The 21,708-nt window shown below is 36.0% G+C and overlaps 1 protein-coding gene across 19 annotated transcripts in view; it reads left to right on the top strand.

Moving 5' to 3' along the window:
* Window positions 1-21,708, top strand: part of LOC127846924 (tensin-1-like) — a 363,784-nt gene that overhangs the window by 207,647 nt on the left and 134,429 nt on the right. For all 19 annotated transcript variants that reach the window (XM_052378347.1, XM_052378349.1, XM_052378348.1 and 16 more), the window contains 9 exons: window positions 1,179-1,226; window positions 3,613-3,751; window positions 5,021-5,118; window positions 9,906-10,144; window positions 12,944-13,027; window positions 14,033-14,206; window positions 17,565-17,767; window positions 18,236-18,304; window positions 19,108-19,215. In XM_052378347.1, coding sequence (XP_052234307.1) covers window positions 1,179-1,226; window positions 3,613-3,751; window positions 5,021-5,118; window positions 9,906-10,144; window positions 12,944-13,027; window positions 14,033-14,206; window positions 17,565-17,767; window positions 18,236-18,304; window positions 19,108-19,215 — 1,162 coding nt within the window. The remainder of the gene's footprint in view (window positions 1-1,178; window positions 1,227-3,612; window positions 3,752-5,020; window positions 5,119-9,905; window positions 10,145-12,943; window positions 13,028-14,032; window positions 14,207-17,564; window positions 17,768-18,235; window positions 18,305-19,107; window positions 19,216-21,708) is intronic.

Raw genomic sequence — 21,708 nt, forward strand, 5'->3', positions numbered from 1 at the left:
GATATAAGCCTTCACAGTCCACACTGGTGATATAAGCCTTCACAGTCCACACTGGTGATATAAGCCTTCACAGTCCACACTGGTGATATAAGCCTTCACAGTCCACACTGGTGATATAAGCCTTCACAGTCCACACTGGTGATATAAGCCTTCACAGTCCACACTGGTGATATAAGCCTTCACAGTCCACACTGGTGATATAAGCCTTCACAGTCCACACTGGTGATATAAGCCTTCACAGTCCACACTGGTGATATAAGCCTTCACAGTCCACACTGGTGATTCACAGACAACATTTTCTGCTTTTACAATTAACAAATTTCTTTTAAAGGAAGTCTTTTCACATCAAAAATCTTGTTAAGGCAGAAAATGTTGTTTCTGAATGCTTATATTAGGCTAATCTGGGACGACAGTTAACTCTTTCAGTGTGGGAACCGAATTTTGAAGGCCTTTGCAAACAGTTTATATCCAGATGAGACGCCACAGAACGTGGCGTCTCATCAGGATCCCAACTGTTTGCTATTCTGATAATATTCTTTGAAAAAAATCGAAGAAAATTCTAATTTTAGAAATTCAGCAGACAACATTTTAGCAGACGACAAATTTCCAAGCATGAAAAGGGTTAACTCACATGCATTAACCCTTTGCCACTCAGAGGAAAAGTGAAATGGCAGTCTGTTCAATTTTTATGCTGTTTTCTGCTCATCAGTATCTAAGGGTTGGAAATGAAACCTTTAAAACTTTCATCTAGTAAGAAAGTTCTTAAATTTAACTTGGGGCTTCAAATGCGTCAAAATATGTTTCTTAGTGGTAAAGGGTTAAATACATATCTAAGTGGTGAAGGGTTAAATACGTATCTAAGTGGTAAAGGGTTAAGTACGTATCTAAGTGGTGAAGGGTTAAATACATATCTAAGTGTTGAAGGGTTTAATACATCTCTAAGTGGTGAAGGGTTAAATACATATCTAAGTGGTGAAGGGTTTAATACATATCTAAGTGGTGAAGGGTTAAATACATATCTAAGTGTTAAAAGGTTAAATACATATCTAAGTGGTAAAGGGTTAAATATGTTTCTAAGTGGTAAAGGGTTAAACTTGGTTTTCCTAGTGTGAGACTTATATATATTTTAGTTATAATTGTTATGACTGGTTTGCTCATATTTACTTTGTCTGTTGCAGAACCATGACGACACCCTGAATCACAGCTTCTCTGGTTACCCAAAAGTTGTAAGTAAAGCTTTGCCTTGCTTGTCGAAAACAGTGCTTAATGCATGTGCGTTCAGTGTCAACCCAGATGTAGTCTACACAGGCTAATCAGGGACGACGCTTTCTGTCAACCCAGATGTAGTCTACACAGGCTAATCAGGGACGACGCTTTCTGCTTAAACTGGTCTTGGTTAAGAAGATATTTTTTTTAATGAATACAATAATAGGGAAAAATGTCCCCTTTTTACCTGTTTAAATCGCACAGGCTAATTTGAGACGACACTTTATGCACATGCATTAAGCCAGGGTTTTGCAGAGCCTGGCCCTATGATTATATGTGACATCTTTTAACATAATACAGTACACAAATGTGTTACAACATTTATAATGTTTCATAATTCCTGACGATTGGACAAATTAAAATTAAATATTCTAGTTGAATTTTAAAATTATTGATTTTTGTTTTATGTCTTATATAACCTTTGACCACGAGATTTTGTTAAATTTCATTATTGGACGAACAAAAAAATTAGAGTCTGACAAATACTTTAACTTTCACTGTATTTAAGAGGTGGTAATCACGGGATGGTCAAGATAGCGATGTGCATGTCAAGACAGTTAGTTTTCTCTGTTTTTTTCCCTTTATTACTTTTATTTAATTTTTAAATGTTGGTCACTTCATAGCCATATCAGTAAGAAAGTGATAAACGTGTATTTCATATTAAATCAGCTATATATCTTGATGTTTCTCCCTGCTGATTTTTTCAGCGGAGCTTTAATTATGTCATCCTGCTAAGAAATTTTGCAGTTAGTAAAGGCGAGATATAGAGTGAATATTAATACAACGAAAAATACCTGTCTCGGCATGGACCTCGCCTTCTTGATTACCCCTGTGTATGCAATGTATTCTCACCAAAATATTAATGAGCGCGTAAAATTGTTTGTCTGCCCTATTAATTAACATAATAAGTTATGAATTATTAAAAATATTGGGAAAAAAAACAACTGTGTCTTTTTAGTTTTTTTTTCTACTTTATGGGGATGGGGCTTTTTGACCTCATTTTAGGAATAAAGTGGTATTTTTCTTGACTTTTTGGAGTACAAATTATATAGAAGAGGGAATAAAATCCTTTGAGTACGATTAAATTCAGTTCAGGGTAAAGTGAATTATATTAACTTCTCTGAAGGCATGATGCCTTATAACATTGCTGCTAACATAAAAGGAAGTGGCAGTGCATATGTTGTCTGCTAGCGACCAGGGGGTTGATTCCCACTGTGGTAACATTCTTTAGATCTCTTTAACCCTTTATGTGCGGGAACCGAATTTTGAAGGCCTTTGCAAACAGTTTGGATCCAGATGAGACGGCACAGAACGTGGCGTCTCATCAGGATCCAAACTGTTTGCTATTCTGATAGTATTCTTTGAAATCAAAGAAAATGCTAATTTTAGAAATTCAACAGACGACATTTTAGCAGATGACAAATTACCCAGCATGCAAAGCGTTAAATACACCAAAAACTTGTTATTCACTGGTAGCAGACTTGAGAGTGTTTCAATAAGCCTCAGGCTTGACACAATCAAGTTAAACATACATTAATAAAGGTTTAATTTGATGAAATAAAATCCAAGGAGCCTTTTGAGTGTCTAGCCTCTTCTTGACATGCCTATCCCTTTGCCACTAAGAGGCAAAGTGAAAATGGCTATGTGCAACTTGCAGTCTGTTCAGGTTTTATGCTGTTTGCTGCTCATCGGTACCTAAGGTTTGGAAATTAAGTCTTTAAAACTTGAATCTAGTAAGAAAAGTCTTTAATCAAATGTATATTTCTAAGGGACTACAAATGCGTCAAAATAGGTATCTAAGTGGTAAAGGGCTGTATAAGATGCACTTGTTTCACACTGAACTCCTTCATTGCTCAGATACTCCTTTTGGCGCCTTTGCAGCCTAAGAAAATAACATAAAATTTTAAGACCTTTTTTACTAGATGCAAGTTTTAATGCCGTCATTTCCTACTGTAAGATACAGATGAGCAGCAAACAACATAAAACCATTTTCACTTTGCTTCTGAGCAGGAAAGAATAAATTAATTGTGTGTTCACAGCAAGTGGTGGCTGGTATCAGCCAAGAAAGGTCCCCAGGCGTCATGACAACCAACATGCATGTGGGTAAAGTTTCATCACAGATTAGCTTTGGAACAGTACAGGCTAATAAGGGACAACACTTTCCTCTATTATGGAATTTTTCGTTTGAAGGAAGTTTCTAATCCCAGCGAAAAGAAAGTTTATCCATTAAGTGCCATCCCTGATTAGCCTGTGCAGACTGGGACAACACTTTACACACATGCATTAAGCCCTGTTTTCACAAAGCACTGGTTGTGTTCTGGTCTCATACTGAGTGTGTGTTTGCAGCAAGCAGTGCCTGGTATAAGCCAGGCAAGGTCCCCCAGCACCATGACGACCAACATGAACAATGTTAGTGGAAGGGACCACATGGATGGAGAGAACAGCTGCATCCTTGACCTGGTCTACATCACAGAGAGGATCATATGTGAGTACCAGGTGGTGGCAGAATTGGTACAAAGGGAGAGTATTATATTTGAGTAGCGGGTAGTTGCTGTGTTGTTACAAGGGGAGAGTATTATAGGTGAGTACTTTGTAGTGAATGACTAGTTACAAGGGGAGAGAACCTGGTCTACATCACTGAAAGGATCATATGTGAGTATTATAGTGGTAGACGTGTTACAAGGGGAGAGTATTTTATAATGGCCGCCTAGCCCTGCAGTACAAAGCCTGATTGCAATTCCAAGATCATGTGTTCAATTTCCAATACAACCACATAACTTGGGGGAATGTTGGTAATGAAATTACTTCTAAGGCCATGTTCCCCTACCTTTGATTTAAGAAGGGCGGAGGAGTCTGTAGACTTCTTTCAAAAACACAGACTGGAGTGTTTCAAATAAGCCTTGGGCTTTTGATATCAATGATTTCTTTCAAAGACACGGACTTGAGAGTGTTTTCAAATAAGCCTTGGGCTTTTGATATCAATGATTTCTTTCAAAGACACGGACTTGAGAGTGTTTTCAAATAAGCCTTGGGCTTTTGATATCAATGATTTCTTTCAAAGACACGGACTTGAGAGTGTTTCAAATAAGCCTTGGGCTTTTGATATCAATGATTTCTTTCAAAGACACGGACTTGAGAGTGTTTCAAATAAGCCTTGGGCTTTTGATATCAATGATTTCTTTCAAAGACACGGACTTGAGAGTGTTTCAAATAAGCCTTGGGCTTTTGATATCAATGATTTCTTCCAAAGACACGGACTTGAGAGTGTTTTTAAATAAGCCTTGGGCTTTCGATTCAAGCGAGCTAAAATAAATAGATTTAAACTTATACGGACCACCATTTATGACTGACCACTATTTTATATAACTGTCCACATTATATGAATTACACCATGTAAACAATTGATCACCATATATGACTGAAAAGGTGTTAAATGTTACAATGGAAAGGGACCCAAACAACCAAAGAAAAACAACAATTAGTTTAATCATGAACACATTGACACTGATTTGTTTGTTATATAAATTTTTAATCGGAAGTTGCAGTGTTCTCTAAAAACAATTGAGTAGCCAGTTATATTTTCAAAGTAGCCAGCCACTTAGAACTAAAACGGGCGTTTTTTTTCACTGTTTTGAATTTATATTTTGGGGAAAAGTAGGCGGCTCCAAGATTGTTGGTAACCAGTGAAATAGCAGGCTGCCGGTGCTTTGGGCGACACTGAACTTGTTAAATAACCAGTGTTTTTATTTTTCAGCAATGTCATTCGCATCGGAAGAGCAAGAGAACACGTACAAATATAATTTAAAGGAGGTATCGCGGATGCTGAAAACTAAACATGGGGAAAATTACTTGGTAAGGCATTGATATTAAGCTTGAGGTAAATATGGGTAACCCTTTACCACTTAGATACATAGATACATATATACATATTTTTAGCATTTGTAGTCCCTCTGAAAGTTAAATTTTATTAAAGGCCATTCTTACTAGATCCATGTTTTAAAGGTTTCAGTTCTAAGCTTAGATACTAATGAGCAGCAAACAGCATAAAACCTGAACAGACTGCAAGTTACTCGCATGTTGTTCTGGTTTTATGCTGGTTGCAAAAGCCATTTTCACTTTGCTTCTGAGTGGGAAAGGGTGAATAATGCTATTAGGTTTTCTGTATAGGATTGTTTTGTAAGAATAAAGTGATTCAGCATACAAATGATGTTTTTTCATTTAGCATTCGGATGATAGATGCAATACCAAAGATTTCAACCTTTGAACACATGATATATGCAATACCAAAGATTTTAACCATTTAAAACATGATAGATGCATTCAAACATCAAATTCACACACAATATAAAAATGGTCCATGGAATTGATACTGCCTTCTAACACTTTATTTTCATACACAATTTTGCAATTCTTTTTTAAATGACATAAACGGATGTTTGGGGTTTTGACATTCAATCATAAACACAATCAAAATCAGATAAATAACAAAAATACAAAACTGTTGACATGCAGTTGGCATGAACCACTTTACCTTAATTGGAAAACTCCCACAATACATTTAACTTTAAACGCCATTATGAGGAGATCCTTATTGCCTATTTAAGATTGGTAATTGAGCAAAACCCTTGTGACAGAGTCCATAATCTGTCTTCCTTTGCAAATATCCCACGCAAAAATCAATTACGGTGTTAGAAAAATCAAATAATCATAACAGTTTATCAATAAATGAGACAGCACTGATTTCTGGTCTAGATGTGACAGCATTGTTTGCAACTGGGCCATGCTCTGTGGAAAGGGGGTTAAATGGATGTGTGTAAAGTGTTGTCCCAGTTAAGCCTGTGCAGTACGCACAGGATAATCCGGGATGACACTTTCCGCCTAAAGAAGAGACTTTCTTTAAAAGAAAAAAAGCATAGTGTCATCCCTTGTAAGCCTGTCTGCACAGGCTAATCTTGGATGACACTTTATGCACAAGAATTCAACCCCCTTTTCACAGAGCATGGCCCAATTCAATTGTAGCAAACAGATTGGTCTGTTTTGTCTCAATAAGGCTTGGATAGGAAGCTATTTTGTATTTTCTAGTTGGGAAAATTCTTTATGAGGTTGGTGGTCAAAATAATTAATGTTTATGAAACCCATTTATTGTAAATGCAAATACCTTATGATCAACGTTACTCACTTTTTTTCATTTAGGAACACTTAATTTTTTCAGAAGATAAAGTTATACTTAATCAAATAGAAAATATCATTGTTCATTTAGTTTTATCAAAATATTACAGGTAAAGCTTAAAATATATAACAAAAGCGTGATCTAAGTTGAATTTTATGCATGAAGGAGATCAACTAAATATAAGAGTTAATGCTGGGTTTATTGCTTATCAGATGGTCTAAAAGAGGCAAGGCATTACTTGATTTATTGTTAGTGTAATTTAACCCATTGATTGAAATAAGTAGGATTAAACACACCGGCATGGATTTATTGGTCATTTGCATAATCGTAATGGAAATATGTACATCTTTTTGGTATATAATTACATGGCATTTTAATACCTGTATAATTATGAGCTCTTGAATGCAAGAACGGGCTATCCGTTTTCTGTGCATGTATTCATATAATACAGTTATGCTTTCACCGGGCAGTCTGATATTTATGCATGTAAAGTATATCTGTGGCGGAACTCATAAGCCAGATAATCCATTGCAAGGGAACAGGTGTGCTGTTAGATCCAAGAACCATTTTGATATCCATGGTTACTGCCATGTTATCAACCAATCTTTTTATAGCTTTTAGAAATAAGAAAAATATAGATTCTTTTGCATTTCTTAAAAACAACATCAAAAACAAATTGGAATCCTTGGTCCTACCACACAGCAATGATTACTATTCTGAGTTTGCAGTCTGCACAGGCTCATCATGCAGGCACAACACTTTCCATCTATTCTGGCTTTTTGTTCAGAAGAGAACTCCTTAAAACAAAAAATTCCATAAACATGTACAGCGTTGTCTCAGACAAGCCTGCGCAGTTTGCACATGCTAATCTGGGACAACATTTACCCACATGTGTTAAGCTCTGTTTTCCCAGAACCATGCTCTTATATGCACGACTGGGTGCATTAGCAGGCCATTTACATGAGTGATGGTTGAAACCAAAAGTATTGTATCTTATGACCAATTCTAGACCAGATTATAGCTTGACAACATGAATAATTCTAGACCACATTATAGCTTAACACCATGAACAATCTAGACCAGATGATAGCTTAACAAAATAAAACAATTCTAGCCCAGATTATAGCTTGACAACATGAAAAATTCTAGTCCAAATTATAGCTTGACAACATGAACAATTCTAGACCTGATTATAGCTTGACAACATGAAAAATTCTAGACCAGATTACAGCTTGACAACATGAACCATTCTAGACCACATTATAGCTTAACGCCATGAACAATCTAGCCCAGATTATAGCTTAACAAAATGAACAATTCTAGCCCAGATTATAGCTTGACAACATGAAAAATTCTAGCCCAGATTATAGCTTGACAACATGATCAAGTTTAGACCAGGTTATAGTTTGACAACTTGAACAATTTTAGACCAGATTATAGCTTGACAACATGAACAATTCTAGACCAGATTATAGCTTGGCACCATGAACAATTCTAGACCAGATTATAGCTTGACAACTTGAACAATTCTAGACCAGATTATAGCCTAACAACATGAACAATTCTAGACCAGATTAAAGCTTAACAGTATGAACAATTCTAGGCCAGATTATAGCTTGACAACTTGAACAATTCTAGACCAGATTATAGCCTAACAATATGAACAATTCTAGACCAGATTAAAATTTGACAACTTGAACAATTCTAGACCAGATTGTAGCTCGATTACATGAACAATCCTAGACCAGATTATAGCTTGACAACATGAACAATTCTAGACCAGATTATAGCTTGACAACATGAACAATTCTAGACCAGATTATAGCTTGACAACATGAACAGTTCTAGACCAGATTATAGCTTTACAACCTAAACAATTCTAGACCAAATTATAGCTTGGCACCATGAACAATTCTAGACCAGATTACAGCTTGACACCACAAACAATTCAAGACCAGATTATAGCTTGACAACATGAACAATTCTAGACCAGATTATAGCTTTACAACATTAACATTTCTAGACCAGATTATAGCTTGACAACATGAACAGTTCTAGACCAGATTATAGCTTGGCAACATGAACAATTCTAGACCAGAGTACAGCTTGACACCATGAACAATTCAAGACCAGATTATAGCTTGACAACATGAACAATTCTAGACCAGATTATAGCTTGACAACATAAACATTTCTAGACCAGATTAAAGCTTGACAACATGAACAATTCTAGCCCAGATTATAGCTTGACAACTTGAACAATTCAAGACCAGATTATAGCTTGACAACATGAACAATTCTAGACCAGATTACAGCTTGACACCATGAACAATCTATACCAGATTATTGATTGACAACTTGAACAATTCTAGAACAGATTATAGATTGACACCATGAACAATCCTAGACCAGATTATAGCTTGACAAAATGAACAATTCTAGACCAGATGATAGTTTGACAACATGAACAATTCTAGCCCAGATGATAGTTTTACAACATGAACAATTCTAGACCAGATGATAGTTTGACAACATGAACAGTTCTAGACCAGATGATAGTTTGACAACATGAACAGTTCTAGACCAGATGATAGCTTGACAACATGAATAATTCTAGACCAGATGATAGTTTGACAACATGAACAGTTCTAGACCAGATGATAGCTTGACAACATGAACAATTCTAGACCAGATTATAGCTTGACAACATGAACGTGACCCTCACCTTCATTCATGAGTATTTGTACTGTAATCGGGTTGACAAGATATAAGAATGTCAAATTACTAACTGTTATTCTACCATTTATTATGGGAAACATGTCAACAAACAAAACTGATTAGAATAAAAGGCGTTATTCAAGCATGCAATGTACTTTTATACTGATGGCAAGTATCTTGTCAATATTGGTGAGCTACAAAGACATATTACCAAAACCCCTCAAAAAACAGATAATTGAACTGGGTCATTTACATATTAGCCATATGAGGTAGCTAAAGACCAGCCTGCGCATTCAGGAGCTGTGCTGTCTGCTATGAAGTCTTGCAAGGCTTCCTGGTCTCATTTGTAGTCAGGGTAGTCTCTGACCAGACTGCATGACTGGCATAAGACCCATGTTCCCATGACACAGATAGTTCATAGTAAGACCCATTTCTGCATGAAGCAGGTCATTTGCATATGCAGGTCATCAACATTTCTGAGGAAAAGCCCCAACTCTCGAAGCACTGCTGGAAGGTGATCGACTACGGTTTGCCTGATAACCATGCATGGCATGATTTAGCCCCAACAAGGAAAAATGGGTCTTATGTCATATTCATTTTTGCATCATGCAGCTCAATTATATTCGCAGGTCATCACCATCTCTGAGAAAAAGCATGAGCAAATACAGTTCACAATTATCTTGTCAATATTGGAATTATTGTAGAATAATTATATGATAAACCCTTGATTAGCACATCATTATGTTCACAGGTCATCAACATCTCTGAGAAGAAGCCTGAGCTGTCTAAGCACTGCCCGAAGGTCGTCGACTACGGTTGGCCTGACAACCTGGCCCCTCCCCTGGAGAGACTCTGTAGTATCTGCAAGGCCATTGACCAATGGATGGGCTCAGACGTGAACCATGTGGTCGTTGTGCACTGCAAGGGTGGGCGGGGGAGGATTGCGGTCATCATTGCCGCGTACATGAGATATAGTAACATTTGTGCAAGGTATGTTTGGGGCTTGGCTTAACTCCCAGTTAGAGCTCACATTCTCCCAAAGTTTAAAACAATGTGTTTTTCTTGGGGGGGGGGGGGTTCGTTTAACAAATGATCGTTCATGTGAATTATAATTCAGGCATTGGATTGGTTTTGTGTTAAAGCATACATGTTTATTGTTTATATATCTTTTGAAAGCATGGTATATTTAAGAAGTTACATGTAACCGATCTGAGCATCTGCTTAATTATTGTTAACATGTCAAATAAAAGAAAAAAGAAATGAAATTCTTGCAGCCATCTCTCCCACAGTATTCTATAATATATTAGCTAAAACTTGTTTAATTCTGCAAATGAAGTCCACACAAATAATAATCAAGGACAACACTTTCAGCCTTAACAGGATTGAAGTTTTAAAAAGACTTTCGTTAAATGAAAAATACCATAAACACTGGTATGTGTTGTCCTAGATAGATGAGACTGTGGGGATATACAGGCTTATCTAGCACTACACTTTAAGTGCATTCTTAACTCTTTCAGTGCTGGAACCGAATTTTGAAGGCCTTTGCAAACAGTTTGGATCCAGATGAGACGCCACAGAATGTGGCGTCTCATCAGGATCCAAACTGTTTGCTATTCTGATAGTATTCTTTGAAAAAAATCGAAGAAAATGCTAATTTTTAAAAATTCAGCAGACGACATTTTAGCTAGTGTTTTTCCCAGGAAGGCAAAGGGGCATGGCGCATTACTTTCAAAAAGGGCATTTTAGCGCGCAGTTTAGGCAAAAAAGGGCAAAAACGTTCCCTGAATACCTGAATTACGAGGAAACATGTAATCGCATCAGAGGCAGTTGTGGAAAAAATAACATATAAACAAGCACATTTAATGGTTATATATGTATTTAACTTACTATGATTTATATTAATATATTTACCTTGCAATGTGCATTTAAGTTCCATGCTGTTTCAATAAACTGTACAGCACGAAAAACATAATAAAGCAATATATGCATATGAATCTGATTATACACAGATCCACTAACATATAAATGAAACCATGTTTGTCTTATCCCATTTTTAACCAGGTTTTCCGAAGGAAAAAACTGGTTATTAGATTGGCGAATGCGGGCGGGCTGGCTGGCTGGCTGGCGGGCTGGCGGGCGGGCGGAACAAGCTTGTCCGGGCCATAACTATGTCGTTCATTGTCAGATTTTAAAATCATTTGGCACATTTGTTCACCATCATTGGACGGTGTGTCGCGCGAAATAATTACGTCGATATCTCCAAGGTCAAGGTCACACTTTGAGTTCAAAGGTCAAAAATGGCCATAAATGAGCTTGTCCTGGCCATAACTATGTCATTCATTGTGAGATTTTAAAATCATTTGGCACATTTGTTCACCATCATGGGACGGTGTGTCGCACAAAAGAATCACGTCAATATCTCCAATGTCAAGGTCGCCACGACTAAAAATAGATTTTTTTAAAAAAACAAACTTACAAAGGGGGTTAATTTTGTTTGTTCATTTCAAAAGTTCAGTTTGAGTTTTCTCCCTTTATCAGATTTTTTTTTCACAATGAAAACCTGGTTTTGTGACAATTTTGTCCCTTGTCTAACAATAATCTTGACAGATGATTAAAATAACATTGCGAGTAAATTGATCGCTAACAATATGCAAACACTCGTTACCGTGACATCCACCGAGTAGATTACAAATAAATAATGTTGTTGCTATCTTAAACATTTTTATGCATCGTTGATTATCACAGACATTTCATTAATTTCTTCTTAAAGTATAATCTCCATCGTTAATTCGATCGTTTACGACGTTATTTGCCATTTTTGCTGAGTCATAATTTAATTCTGTATAGTCCTCCATGTTGATAAAATGTCAAATGATGTAAGCGACAGGTGCGCATAGCAACATTAAATCGTATACGCAATTCGCATTTTGTTAATTTAGTATTCGTCTCAGTAATTATTTCAATAATTAGATCTTATTATCTTAAAGACGAAAACGATAAAGAATAAATTTGTTTGTGATTTTAAATGTAATTATGCGTAAAAATATATGTTTTGATATAACTGAATAATGCACGCAATGCACAATTGCCACGAGAATAGCATCGAGTTTTTCATCAAAAGTCTCTGATATAATGATTTTATCGTGGAGTAGTACACATTGCCGACCGAAAAGGGGCGCTTGGTATAACATAGCCTCCGGCATTATCGATTGATACTGACACGGGGTTATTCACGCATGACTAATTCACAGCTTTGGAGCAGTCAGCGTGACTACCTATAAATCGAGCACAGTTATAGATTAAATCTACTCGATTAATATAGTCGATTAGATGTTGACGTCTCTCGAGTAAATCAAGCACAGTCGGAGCGTCACAGACAATCAAGGAAGCTGATTTTGCGGACCAAGTTAGATCGTGGCAATAAAGATGTTATCGATAGGGCGGGTGGCGAAATTTGCCTTTGAAAAGAAGGGCGCGTGGCGAAATTTGCCTTTGAAAAGGGCAGAGTGGCGATCCAGGAGGGCGGCGTGGCTTTTCGCCACGCTAAAATGGCCTGGGAAAAACACTATTAGCAGACGACAAATTTCCCAGCATGCAAAAGGTTAAAGCCCCATTTTTCCAGAGCAAGTCTCATTAACAAATTTCCAGTGGATCTGTAAACATATAAAAATGAGTTTAAAATTTTTGGAAAAATGACTTAATAAGTAAAAATTAAATAGACAATCAATACCTGTAAAAGCATTTAAAAAAATATTCTTAACATGTCTAAGTTGTTTGTTCTTATTTCAGTGCTGACCAGGCTCTCGACAGGTTTGCCATGAAGCGTTTCTATGACGACAAATTGGGGGGACTACCTCAGCCTTCCCAGAGACGGTAAGCAAAGTTGCCTCCCTTGATGTTCAAAATATTGCTATGATATAGGAATTGTATAGTGCCTTGTTTTGATTCATACTATCATGAGATAATATCATATTACCTCTGATGAGATAAAAAAAACTACAGCACTAAAATTAGAACTTATAATGAACAGTCTGCCTGCCGTTTCCACAAGATATGTATATAAATATATTACACAAATAAATATATGCAAATAAAAAATTCATTTAATTGATCTTGGATAATTTGTTTGAGATTCTTTTGACACAGCAAATACCCTGATACGAGTCCTGACTAAAAATGTTATATTTTTCAGAACTTCACATTAAAATATATAAGGTGCAAAACGATCAAATGACCACTAAGTTAATTTGTTATACTCAACATTTTTTATTTTTATGTTAATTCCTGCTCAGAAACGCAGTGAAAGTTGATATGTGCAACCAGCGTAAACACAGATCAGCCTGCGAGTAACTTGAGTCACTTGCAGTCTGTTCAGGTTTTATGCCGTTTGCTGCTCATCAATATCTTATGGTCGGAAATGAAGCCTTTAAGGCTAGAGTCTAGTACAAAAGGTCTTAGGGTGGTGCAGTGGTCGAGTGGTAACACTCTGGTGTACCATTCCAGAGGTCCCCGGTTCTATTCCCGGCTGGGGCACTGGAAATTTCAGAAATGCTTCAAGTGTTTCCCACCCAACTAGAGATGTACTGGTATGAAACCCAGGTAATTCTATCGGTGCTATACACTGAGCACTTAAAAGAACCATGGGATCTATTCGCAAAGAGCTAGGGTATTGCACCCGGATTCCTTGTAGCTCAATACTGTCTCTTCTGCTTGCTGTCTCTTCAGCAAAAACCAAAGGACCCCATTGGAAATAAGTGCTTGCACTTTCATGGGTTATCCGTGACTGCAAGGTCAAAAGAAATACATACATACATTAAATTCAATTTGACTTTCTAAAGGACTTAACACTTTACGTTACCTTCTTTTCCTGTGATTTAGGTACGTTCACTACTTTGCTGGCCTTCTCTCCGGTGCAATCCAGATCAACAGCAGTGCCCTCTACCTTCACCACATCCTGATCCACGGGGTGCCAAACTTTGATGAACGCGGGGGATGTCGGCCCTTCATCAAGGTCTACCAAGGAATGCATCCAATATTCACCTCAGGCGTCTAGTAAGTGTGGATAGATTTGGGGGCAAGGTCTGAGAAAATGGAGCCTTATGCATGTTTGTAAAGTGTTGTCCAAGATAAGCCTGTGTAGACTGCACAGGCTAATCAGGGATGAAACTTTTTGCTTATATGAAATGTTTCGCTTAAAGGAAGTATCTTGTTAACGAAAATCCAGTCTAGGTGATAAGTGTTGTCCCTGATTAGCCGGGGAATTCACAGGCTTATCTGTCGGACCTTATAGTAAACAATTCTTCAACATATGATATAATGATATTATTCTTACGAAAAATTTAAGGCAATTTTATGAGATAACATAGTTATCTCCTTGATCAGTATTGGAATGGGGCCATTATTCAATCCCTGTATAATGAAAATAAGTGTGAAGAAGTTATACAACTGTGCCTATTGCAGCTCGATGTTTAAGAATTTATCAAACTCTGCCTATTGCAGCTCATTCTTCATTCTAATCATGCAACTGATCAATGGGGTCCCAATGCATTGGTATGGTGGAATGATTGATGAGGCAGCTTTGGCAGGTTATGTATTAATATCATGTACCAATGTATGGTGCCATATTGCATGGCTGGTTTATTTAGCTTCCAATGGTTCAGGATCAGTTCATGTACCTTGTTCAAGCATTCCCACTTGTGTAGGAATCATTTTATGAAATAATATGTGTCATGCTCTGGGAAAATAGGGTTTAATGCATGTGCATGCTGGGAAATTTGTTGTCTGCTAAAATGTCATTGCTGAATTTCTAAAATTAGCATTTTCTTCGATTTTTTTCAAAGAATACTATCAGAATAGCAAACAGTTTGGATCCTGATGAGACGGCACGTTCTGTGGCGTCTCATCTGGATCCAAACTGTTTGCAAAGGCCTTCAAAATTCGATTCCTGCACTTAAAGGGTTAATGCATGTGCATAGAGTGTCGACCAGATTTGCCAGGCTAATCAGGAATGACACTTTCTGCTTTTATGTTGTTTTTTGTTTTAACGAAAAACCCATTTTAAGCCTTTTAGTGCTGGAACCGAATTTTGAAGGCCTTTGCAAACAGTTTGGATCCAGATGAGACGCCACAGAACGTGGCGTCTCATCAGGATCCAAACTGTTTGCTATTCTGATAGTATTCTTTGAAAAAAGTAGAAGAAATTGCTAATTTTAGAAATTCAGCAGACGACATTTTAGCAGACAACAAATATCCCAGCATGCAAAGGGTTAGAGGGAAAGTGTTGTCCCTGATAAGCCTAGGCAGACTGAGAACATGTAAATTAGCAGATTTCTGAATTTGGACAAAGATGTGTTGGTCATTTTTCAATGTTTTTGTGTAAAATTTGTGGATTGGTCAATCCATGAAATCAAGGAAAGTTAATGTCCTATGAATAATAATGATATTACAGGAATTCATTAACGTTCTTCGGCATAATAAATTCAATTAAAGTGCTATTTGTATGCAGTTATGCATCTATGAACACACACATTAAGATTGATGTAAAACATGTTGCTATGTAAGTGGCTCTATTTAAATGATTTGTGTGTGCAGTGATGCATACTTGAAACAAAAAATTGTAATCTCAAGAATGTTAAAAGCTTGTTGACAAAAACAGTTGGTAAACTCTTTGTCAAATTTAGGTATGTTGCACAATTTTATGGAGCACATGTTGCATAAAAGCAGAAAGTAAATAAGTACACCACTTGTATTTTTTTACATTCTCTGGTTAGTTATGCAATGAAAGATAAACCCTCTCTTACATAATATATATTACATATTTTAAAAACTATTGCAATATTTATGCCCCCCTTCGGAGAAGAGGGGGTATATTGTTTTGCACATGTCGGTCGGTCTGTCGGTCTGTCCTTCCGTCCACCAGATGGTTTCAGGATGATAACTCAAGAATGCTTAGGCCTAGGATCATGAAACTAAATAGGTACATTGATCATGACTGGCAGATGACCCTATTGATTTTCAGGTCACTGGATCAAAGGTCAAGGTCACAAAGACTCGAAACAGTAAAATGGTTACCGGATGATAACTCAAGAATGCTTACGCCTAGGATCATAAAACTTCATATGGTACATTGATCATGACTGGCATATGACCCCTTTTGATTGTCAGGTCCCTAGGTCAAAGGTCAAGGTCACAGTGACTCGAAATAGTAAACTGGTTTCTGGATGGTAACTCAAGAATGCTTACGCCTAATTTACATTTTTGTATGGTTGTTGTTTTAAGCAATATAACAGAAAATCAAATTTGATATGTGAGCCCGGTTTTTCTGTCCAGCACTTTTTGGTTACATCATAAATAGCTTGATGTCCAACATTTTGTGAAAATTAAGCTGGTGTGTTAACCACTAAATTTTATTTCAGTGCTGAGTTTGTGGAAAGTCCTACGATTTAATAAATTGAAAAAAATAATATGTTAAGGCATTTTGCAAAAACAGACAAGTTATATTGGTTTAAAGTCAATGATGTAACAGATTGGACACCACTTAGCAAACATGATTTGTATACAAAATCTTAAAATATTCTCGTTGAAATAAACGGCATCCTTGTTCCTATCAAAACATTTGTAGACACTACACAAGTTATGTAAAAACAGTTGAGATCTGACTTCAAGATGTAACATATTGGACACAAACTGTTACATCACAATTCATAAAATATAATGATTGTCTGACTAAAAATTGTCTAGGTTTGTGCCTTTTTTAAGTTTTATATCCAAGAAATAACCTTTATTGATAATATTGAAATAAAGGTAAGTAGCTCAAGATTTTTTGGTAGAGTGATGGAAACAGGAACTCATGTCCACTATAAAAGGTATACCTTTTTGTCCAGAATCCGCTTGTATTTGTTACAAAGTTTTGTACTAACAGGGTAGAACTTGGTAGTTTTATGATATTTATCAACAAGTTTTATGTTAATCTTATCAATATGGCCACAACATTTTCAAATACATTCATAAAATTTATATTTTACATGTTTTTTGGGGATGTAACTAAAAAGTGCTGGACGGAAAAACCGGGCTCATGTATTATATTAAAATTGAGAATTTAACATTCAAAATAAATGTTATACAAAAGTTTCCACCAAAGCAACATCTTACAGTGTTACCATGGTTACCATGTCAGCATAATTGTTGACAACTACATCTATATTTTGAGTACATAACATTGACAAAAAGTTCTTCCACAAACTAAAATATCAGCATCCAACATCATTTCCATTTGTTTGAAATGTTTGTAAACAATATATGTTCTAAAACTTAAACAAATCTTACCATGGTTTACTTTTCAGCAACATACTCCACAAACTGGTTATTTTGGTATGAACATCTGACATCGTTTGCATGGTTTCCATTTCAGCAATGTAACTGACAACATGCAGAAAGTTTGTATCTCCATATCGCCGGGAATTCCCCTGCGCGGCGACATCCTCATTAAGTGCTACCACAAGAAGAACAACGCCGGTCAAAGGGAGATAATATGGGGATGCCAGTTTCACACTTGTGCCATCTCCCACAATTCCCTGGTCTTCAGCAAAAACGAACTTGATTACGCGATAAATGGTTGGTTATGCATGTGTACTTTTCATAGTGACTAAGGGTATGATTTTTTCAGCAAAAACGAACTTGATTATGTGACAAATTGTGGGTTATGTTTGCGTACTGTTCTATGACATAGTATATGATTTGTCAGGTTAAAAAAGAACTTGATTACATGATAAATTAATTGTTGGTTTACACTATATTGTTAGAAAAATATTCATAAATCTAGTTACATAATTTGAGATAAACACAAATATTTAAGTTTTAGTATCAAGATTTTCTCATCACTACAACTTAAATTTTAACTCGTCCTTTTCAAATTCAAAACAACAAAGCTCAGATAAAGGTTAATGTGATATGCAAGTCTATGTTTGTCTTGAAAGTGTTGAATAATTGTGTTAATGTGCTTTTCTGTTTATTAACATGCATTAAGCACCCTTTTCACAGAGTTAGGCTAAATTGTAACATGCATGCTTTGTTTCTTTCCAGATGCGCGTTTCCCAGACCCAGGCAAAGTAGAGTTTGTTTTTGGAAACAATTCAGAAGGCTTAGTACAAGGTGAGTTTCATTTTACGTTATACGTTGACATTTAACAATTGTTTTAGACAGTAATATGAGATCCCGCTGACATGTGCCACTGAGATATGCTCTTCGACGCATTTGTAGTTTCTCAGGAAATCAAATACAATTAAAGACCTTTCTTACTAGATTCAAAGTTTAAAGGCTTCATTTCCAACCCTTAGATACTGATGAGCAGCAAACATGCTGTCTGTTTATAGCCAATTCCACCTTGCCTTTAAGCAGGAAACAGTAAATAATAGGCGGTGTTATGTCATCTCAGTGACAGATGCCAAAACACGTTACATTCCATCCTTGCAACACATTACCTGAGTGATGTCATAAGTAAAGTAAAAGAAACCATCACAATGGTAAAATACATGAATGCTACAAGGCTATGTAGTTTGGATCTTCACAACCAACATTATGTCATCCTGCAATTGCAAAACGATGATCCAAATATTAAACTAAATGATGCTGCGTCTCTCAAAAATTAAAGACAAAATGAAAAACATTTCAGCACAATACATTGAGAATGCTTGTACCTACAATCTTGTAAATTGGTATGACGGTTAACTTTATTGTTCAATTGTTTGAACAAATGAGCATAGTTCTAGGAAAATTGGGCTTTATGCATGAGAGTAAAGTGTCAACCCAGATTTGCCTGTGCAGCATGCAAATTTTCTTTTAAAGATAGTCCCTTCAAAGCCAACATTAAATTTTGGCGGCCAGTGTTGTCCCTGATTGGCCTGTGCTGACACTATATGCAAATGCATAAAACACTGTGTTTTGTTGTTTCACAGTGGCGGACTTCAAGTCAGACGTCACTGTTCCTGTTGACGACTCCACTGAGGCTCTCACACGATGGGACTCCTACGAGAACTTTGGGAAGGCCGACGGCAAACTCACAGGTAAGATGTTATTCATTGACCCCTTAAATCTTTCCCCTGCGAAACGTTTAAGAACTGTTCTATAAAATTTCTAGAATTGTACTGGAACAAATGACTAGAAGTGTTCTGGAATCATCCTTAAAATGGTCTAGAATGATTTAGAACAGTTGTTGAACGTTAAATGAGAATAATTTGTAGAACAAATAGTTCTAAAACAGTTCTGAAGGTTTTTTCTAGAACAATTCTTGAACCATTGTTCTAGAACTATTCCAGAATTGTTCTTGTATAAATTTCCAGAACTGTTTTAGAACAATTGTTCTAGAAATTATTATCATTTAACATTAAACAACTGTTCCTAAAAAATTCTATAAGATTTTCAGTATGATTACAGAACAGTTCCAGTTGATGTGTTCCAGTACAATTCTAGAACAGTTTTAGAACAGTTCATGAGGTTTGCTTCAAGTAAGTCTGGAACAAATGTTCTAGAACAGTTCTAGGACATTGTTCCCCTTCAGAACTTGTAACCGAGAACTATTCATCAGGAATAACCTGAATACCTTGCCCAACTGGTGGGATGATTGATTTTAACTTCCATTATTAAATAAAGTTTATATAAGAAAATATATAAACTTTATTTAACTACAACAATATACTTTAAATAGTTACACAATTAGAAAATAAGTATACTATTGTTCACATTAACATTATATATAAACAATAAGTATAATTAATCTAAGAAAGAACATTTTAAAGGGAGGTAATATCACACTGTTACACATATTTATTTTAAATATGTAGAACAATTGTAGGCCTTGGTTCTAGACCTGTTCTATATGTGTTCTTATTCCCCATTAGAACTTTTGTAGAACTTACTAATTTAAAATTAATGTCAAATTATCTGAATAAGTTTATTTTAAATATGTAGAACAATTGTAAACCTTGGTTCTAGACCTGTTCTATATGTGTTTTTTTATTCCCCATTAGAACTTTTGTAGAACTTACTGGTTCTTAAAGAGTTCTAAATGTGTTCTAGAACTACATTTTAGAACATTTTTAGAAATTTCTTGAACTCATTTTGTCCTTGAAATGTTCTAAAAATGTTTTTATATATTATTGGGACAGTTTTAGAACTAAGATTCTATTCTAGAAAACTGTTCTGGAACAATTCCAGAACATAAGTTCTAGAACATGAATATGAAACATTCTAGAACTGTTCTTGGTGTTCTAGAACAGTTCCAGAACCATTCCAATTTCTAGAACAAATTTTCGCAGGGGTTGTCCCCTGAATATGGATAACATATTGGACACTTTGAAAAGGCCGAGGGCAAACTTGCAGGTGCCATGCGATCCCTTTGCCCTTAAGCCCCTGAAATCTTTGTCTTTTTATATCAGAACACATTTGGCACTTTGGAAAGGCAGTTGGCAAACTCTCAGGAAGCATGCAATCCCTTGGCCCCTTAAAGCTGTGTTGTGCCCCTAGAGTGTTATAGATAACTAATTTTGGAATTTTCATTGTGGATTTCATCTTGGTCAGACATATTTTCGCAGATAGTCTGACACTTTCTGTGAAGCTTAGGGAAGTCTGGTTGAAGAACATTTACTGAAGAAAACAATAACAAAAACATAAGTTATAACAAACCAGCGATTATATTTATGTGTTAAAGTAATGCCATGAAGGAATTGATGATTTGTTTAACAATTGAAGATGATATTCTTATTAATACAAAAACAAATTTCCATTTGGTTCTTGGGTTAGGTTTTGGTGATTCTCCATTATTTTGGTGTTGCTCTATTTCAAAGTCATGGACTCTTTAATACACCTTGGTATCTCTGTTTCCTTTCTAAAGGGATGAAAAATGAGGAATTGGGAGGCAATTGAGCATATCTTGAAGTCAGTTGGCAGAAATTGAACAACATTTTATCTTTTCAACATTCATTGGCCCAGAACAGTTTATGGCTTCAAGCAAATTGTCTGCAAATTTTGATGGTACCAACCTTGCATGATTCTTGGCCAGTTTTGTGAGACTTTTCCAAAGGAAGGAAATTACCTGTACATTGTACATGATGATTTGAAGATGTTATTCTTGTATCATAAAAAAGTATGTGTTAAGTATATAAGCAATCATGAAAATTATCATTTATTTCAATCATTTGAGGTATGAATATCACTGGGCCTCATGCTCTCCTGTAAAAATGTGTCCTCTGCATAAATCAAGGATTTGGATTTAAATCAAAGAATAAAGGATCAGAGAAATTATGGTACCTGATTAGGGAAATTTTAATTATGGATTAGGAAAAATGTTATCAGAAGTAAGGGAAATTATTATTCTTCATCAGGGAAATTGTTGTCCCATATCAGGGAAATTGTTATCCCAAATCATGGAAATTGTGATCCCAGATCATGGAAATGGTGATCTAGGATCAGGGAATGATCCTTGATCAGTATTGGAAGTGTAATTCCAAATCAGGGAAATTGTGATCCCAGATCAGGGAAAATGTTATCTCAAATCAGAG

This window comes from Dreissena polymorpha, chromosome 10, assembly GCF_020536995.1.
Source record: "Dreissena polymorpha isolate Duluth1 chromosome 10, UMN_Dpol_1.0, whole genome shotgun sequence".
Taxonomy (NCBI): Eukaryota; Metazoa; Mollusca; class Bivalvia; order Myida; family Dreissenidae; genus Dreissena; species Dreissena polymorpha.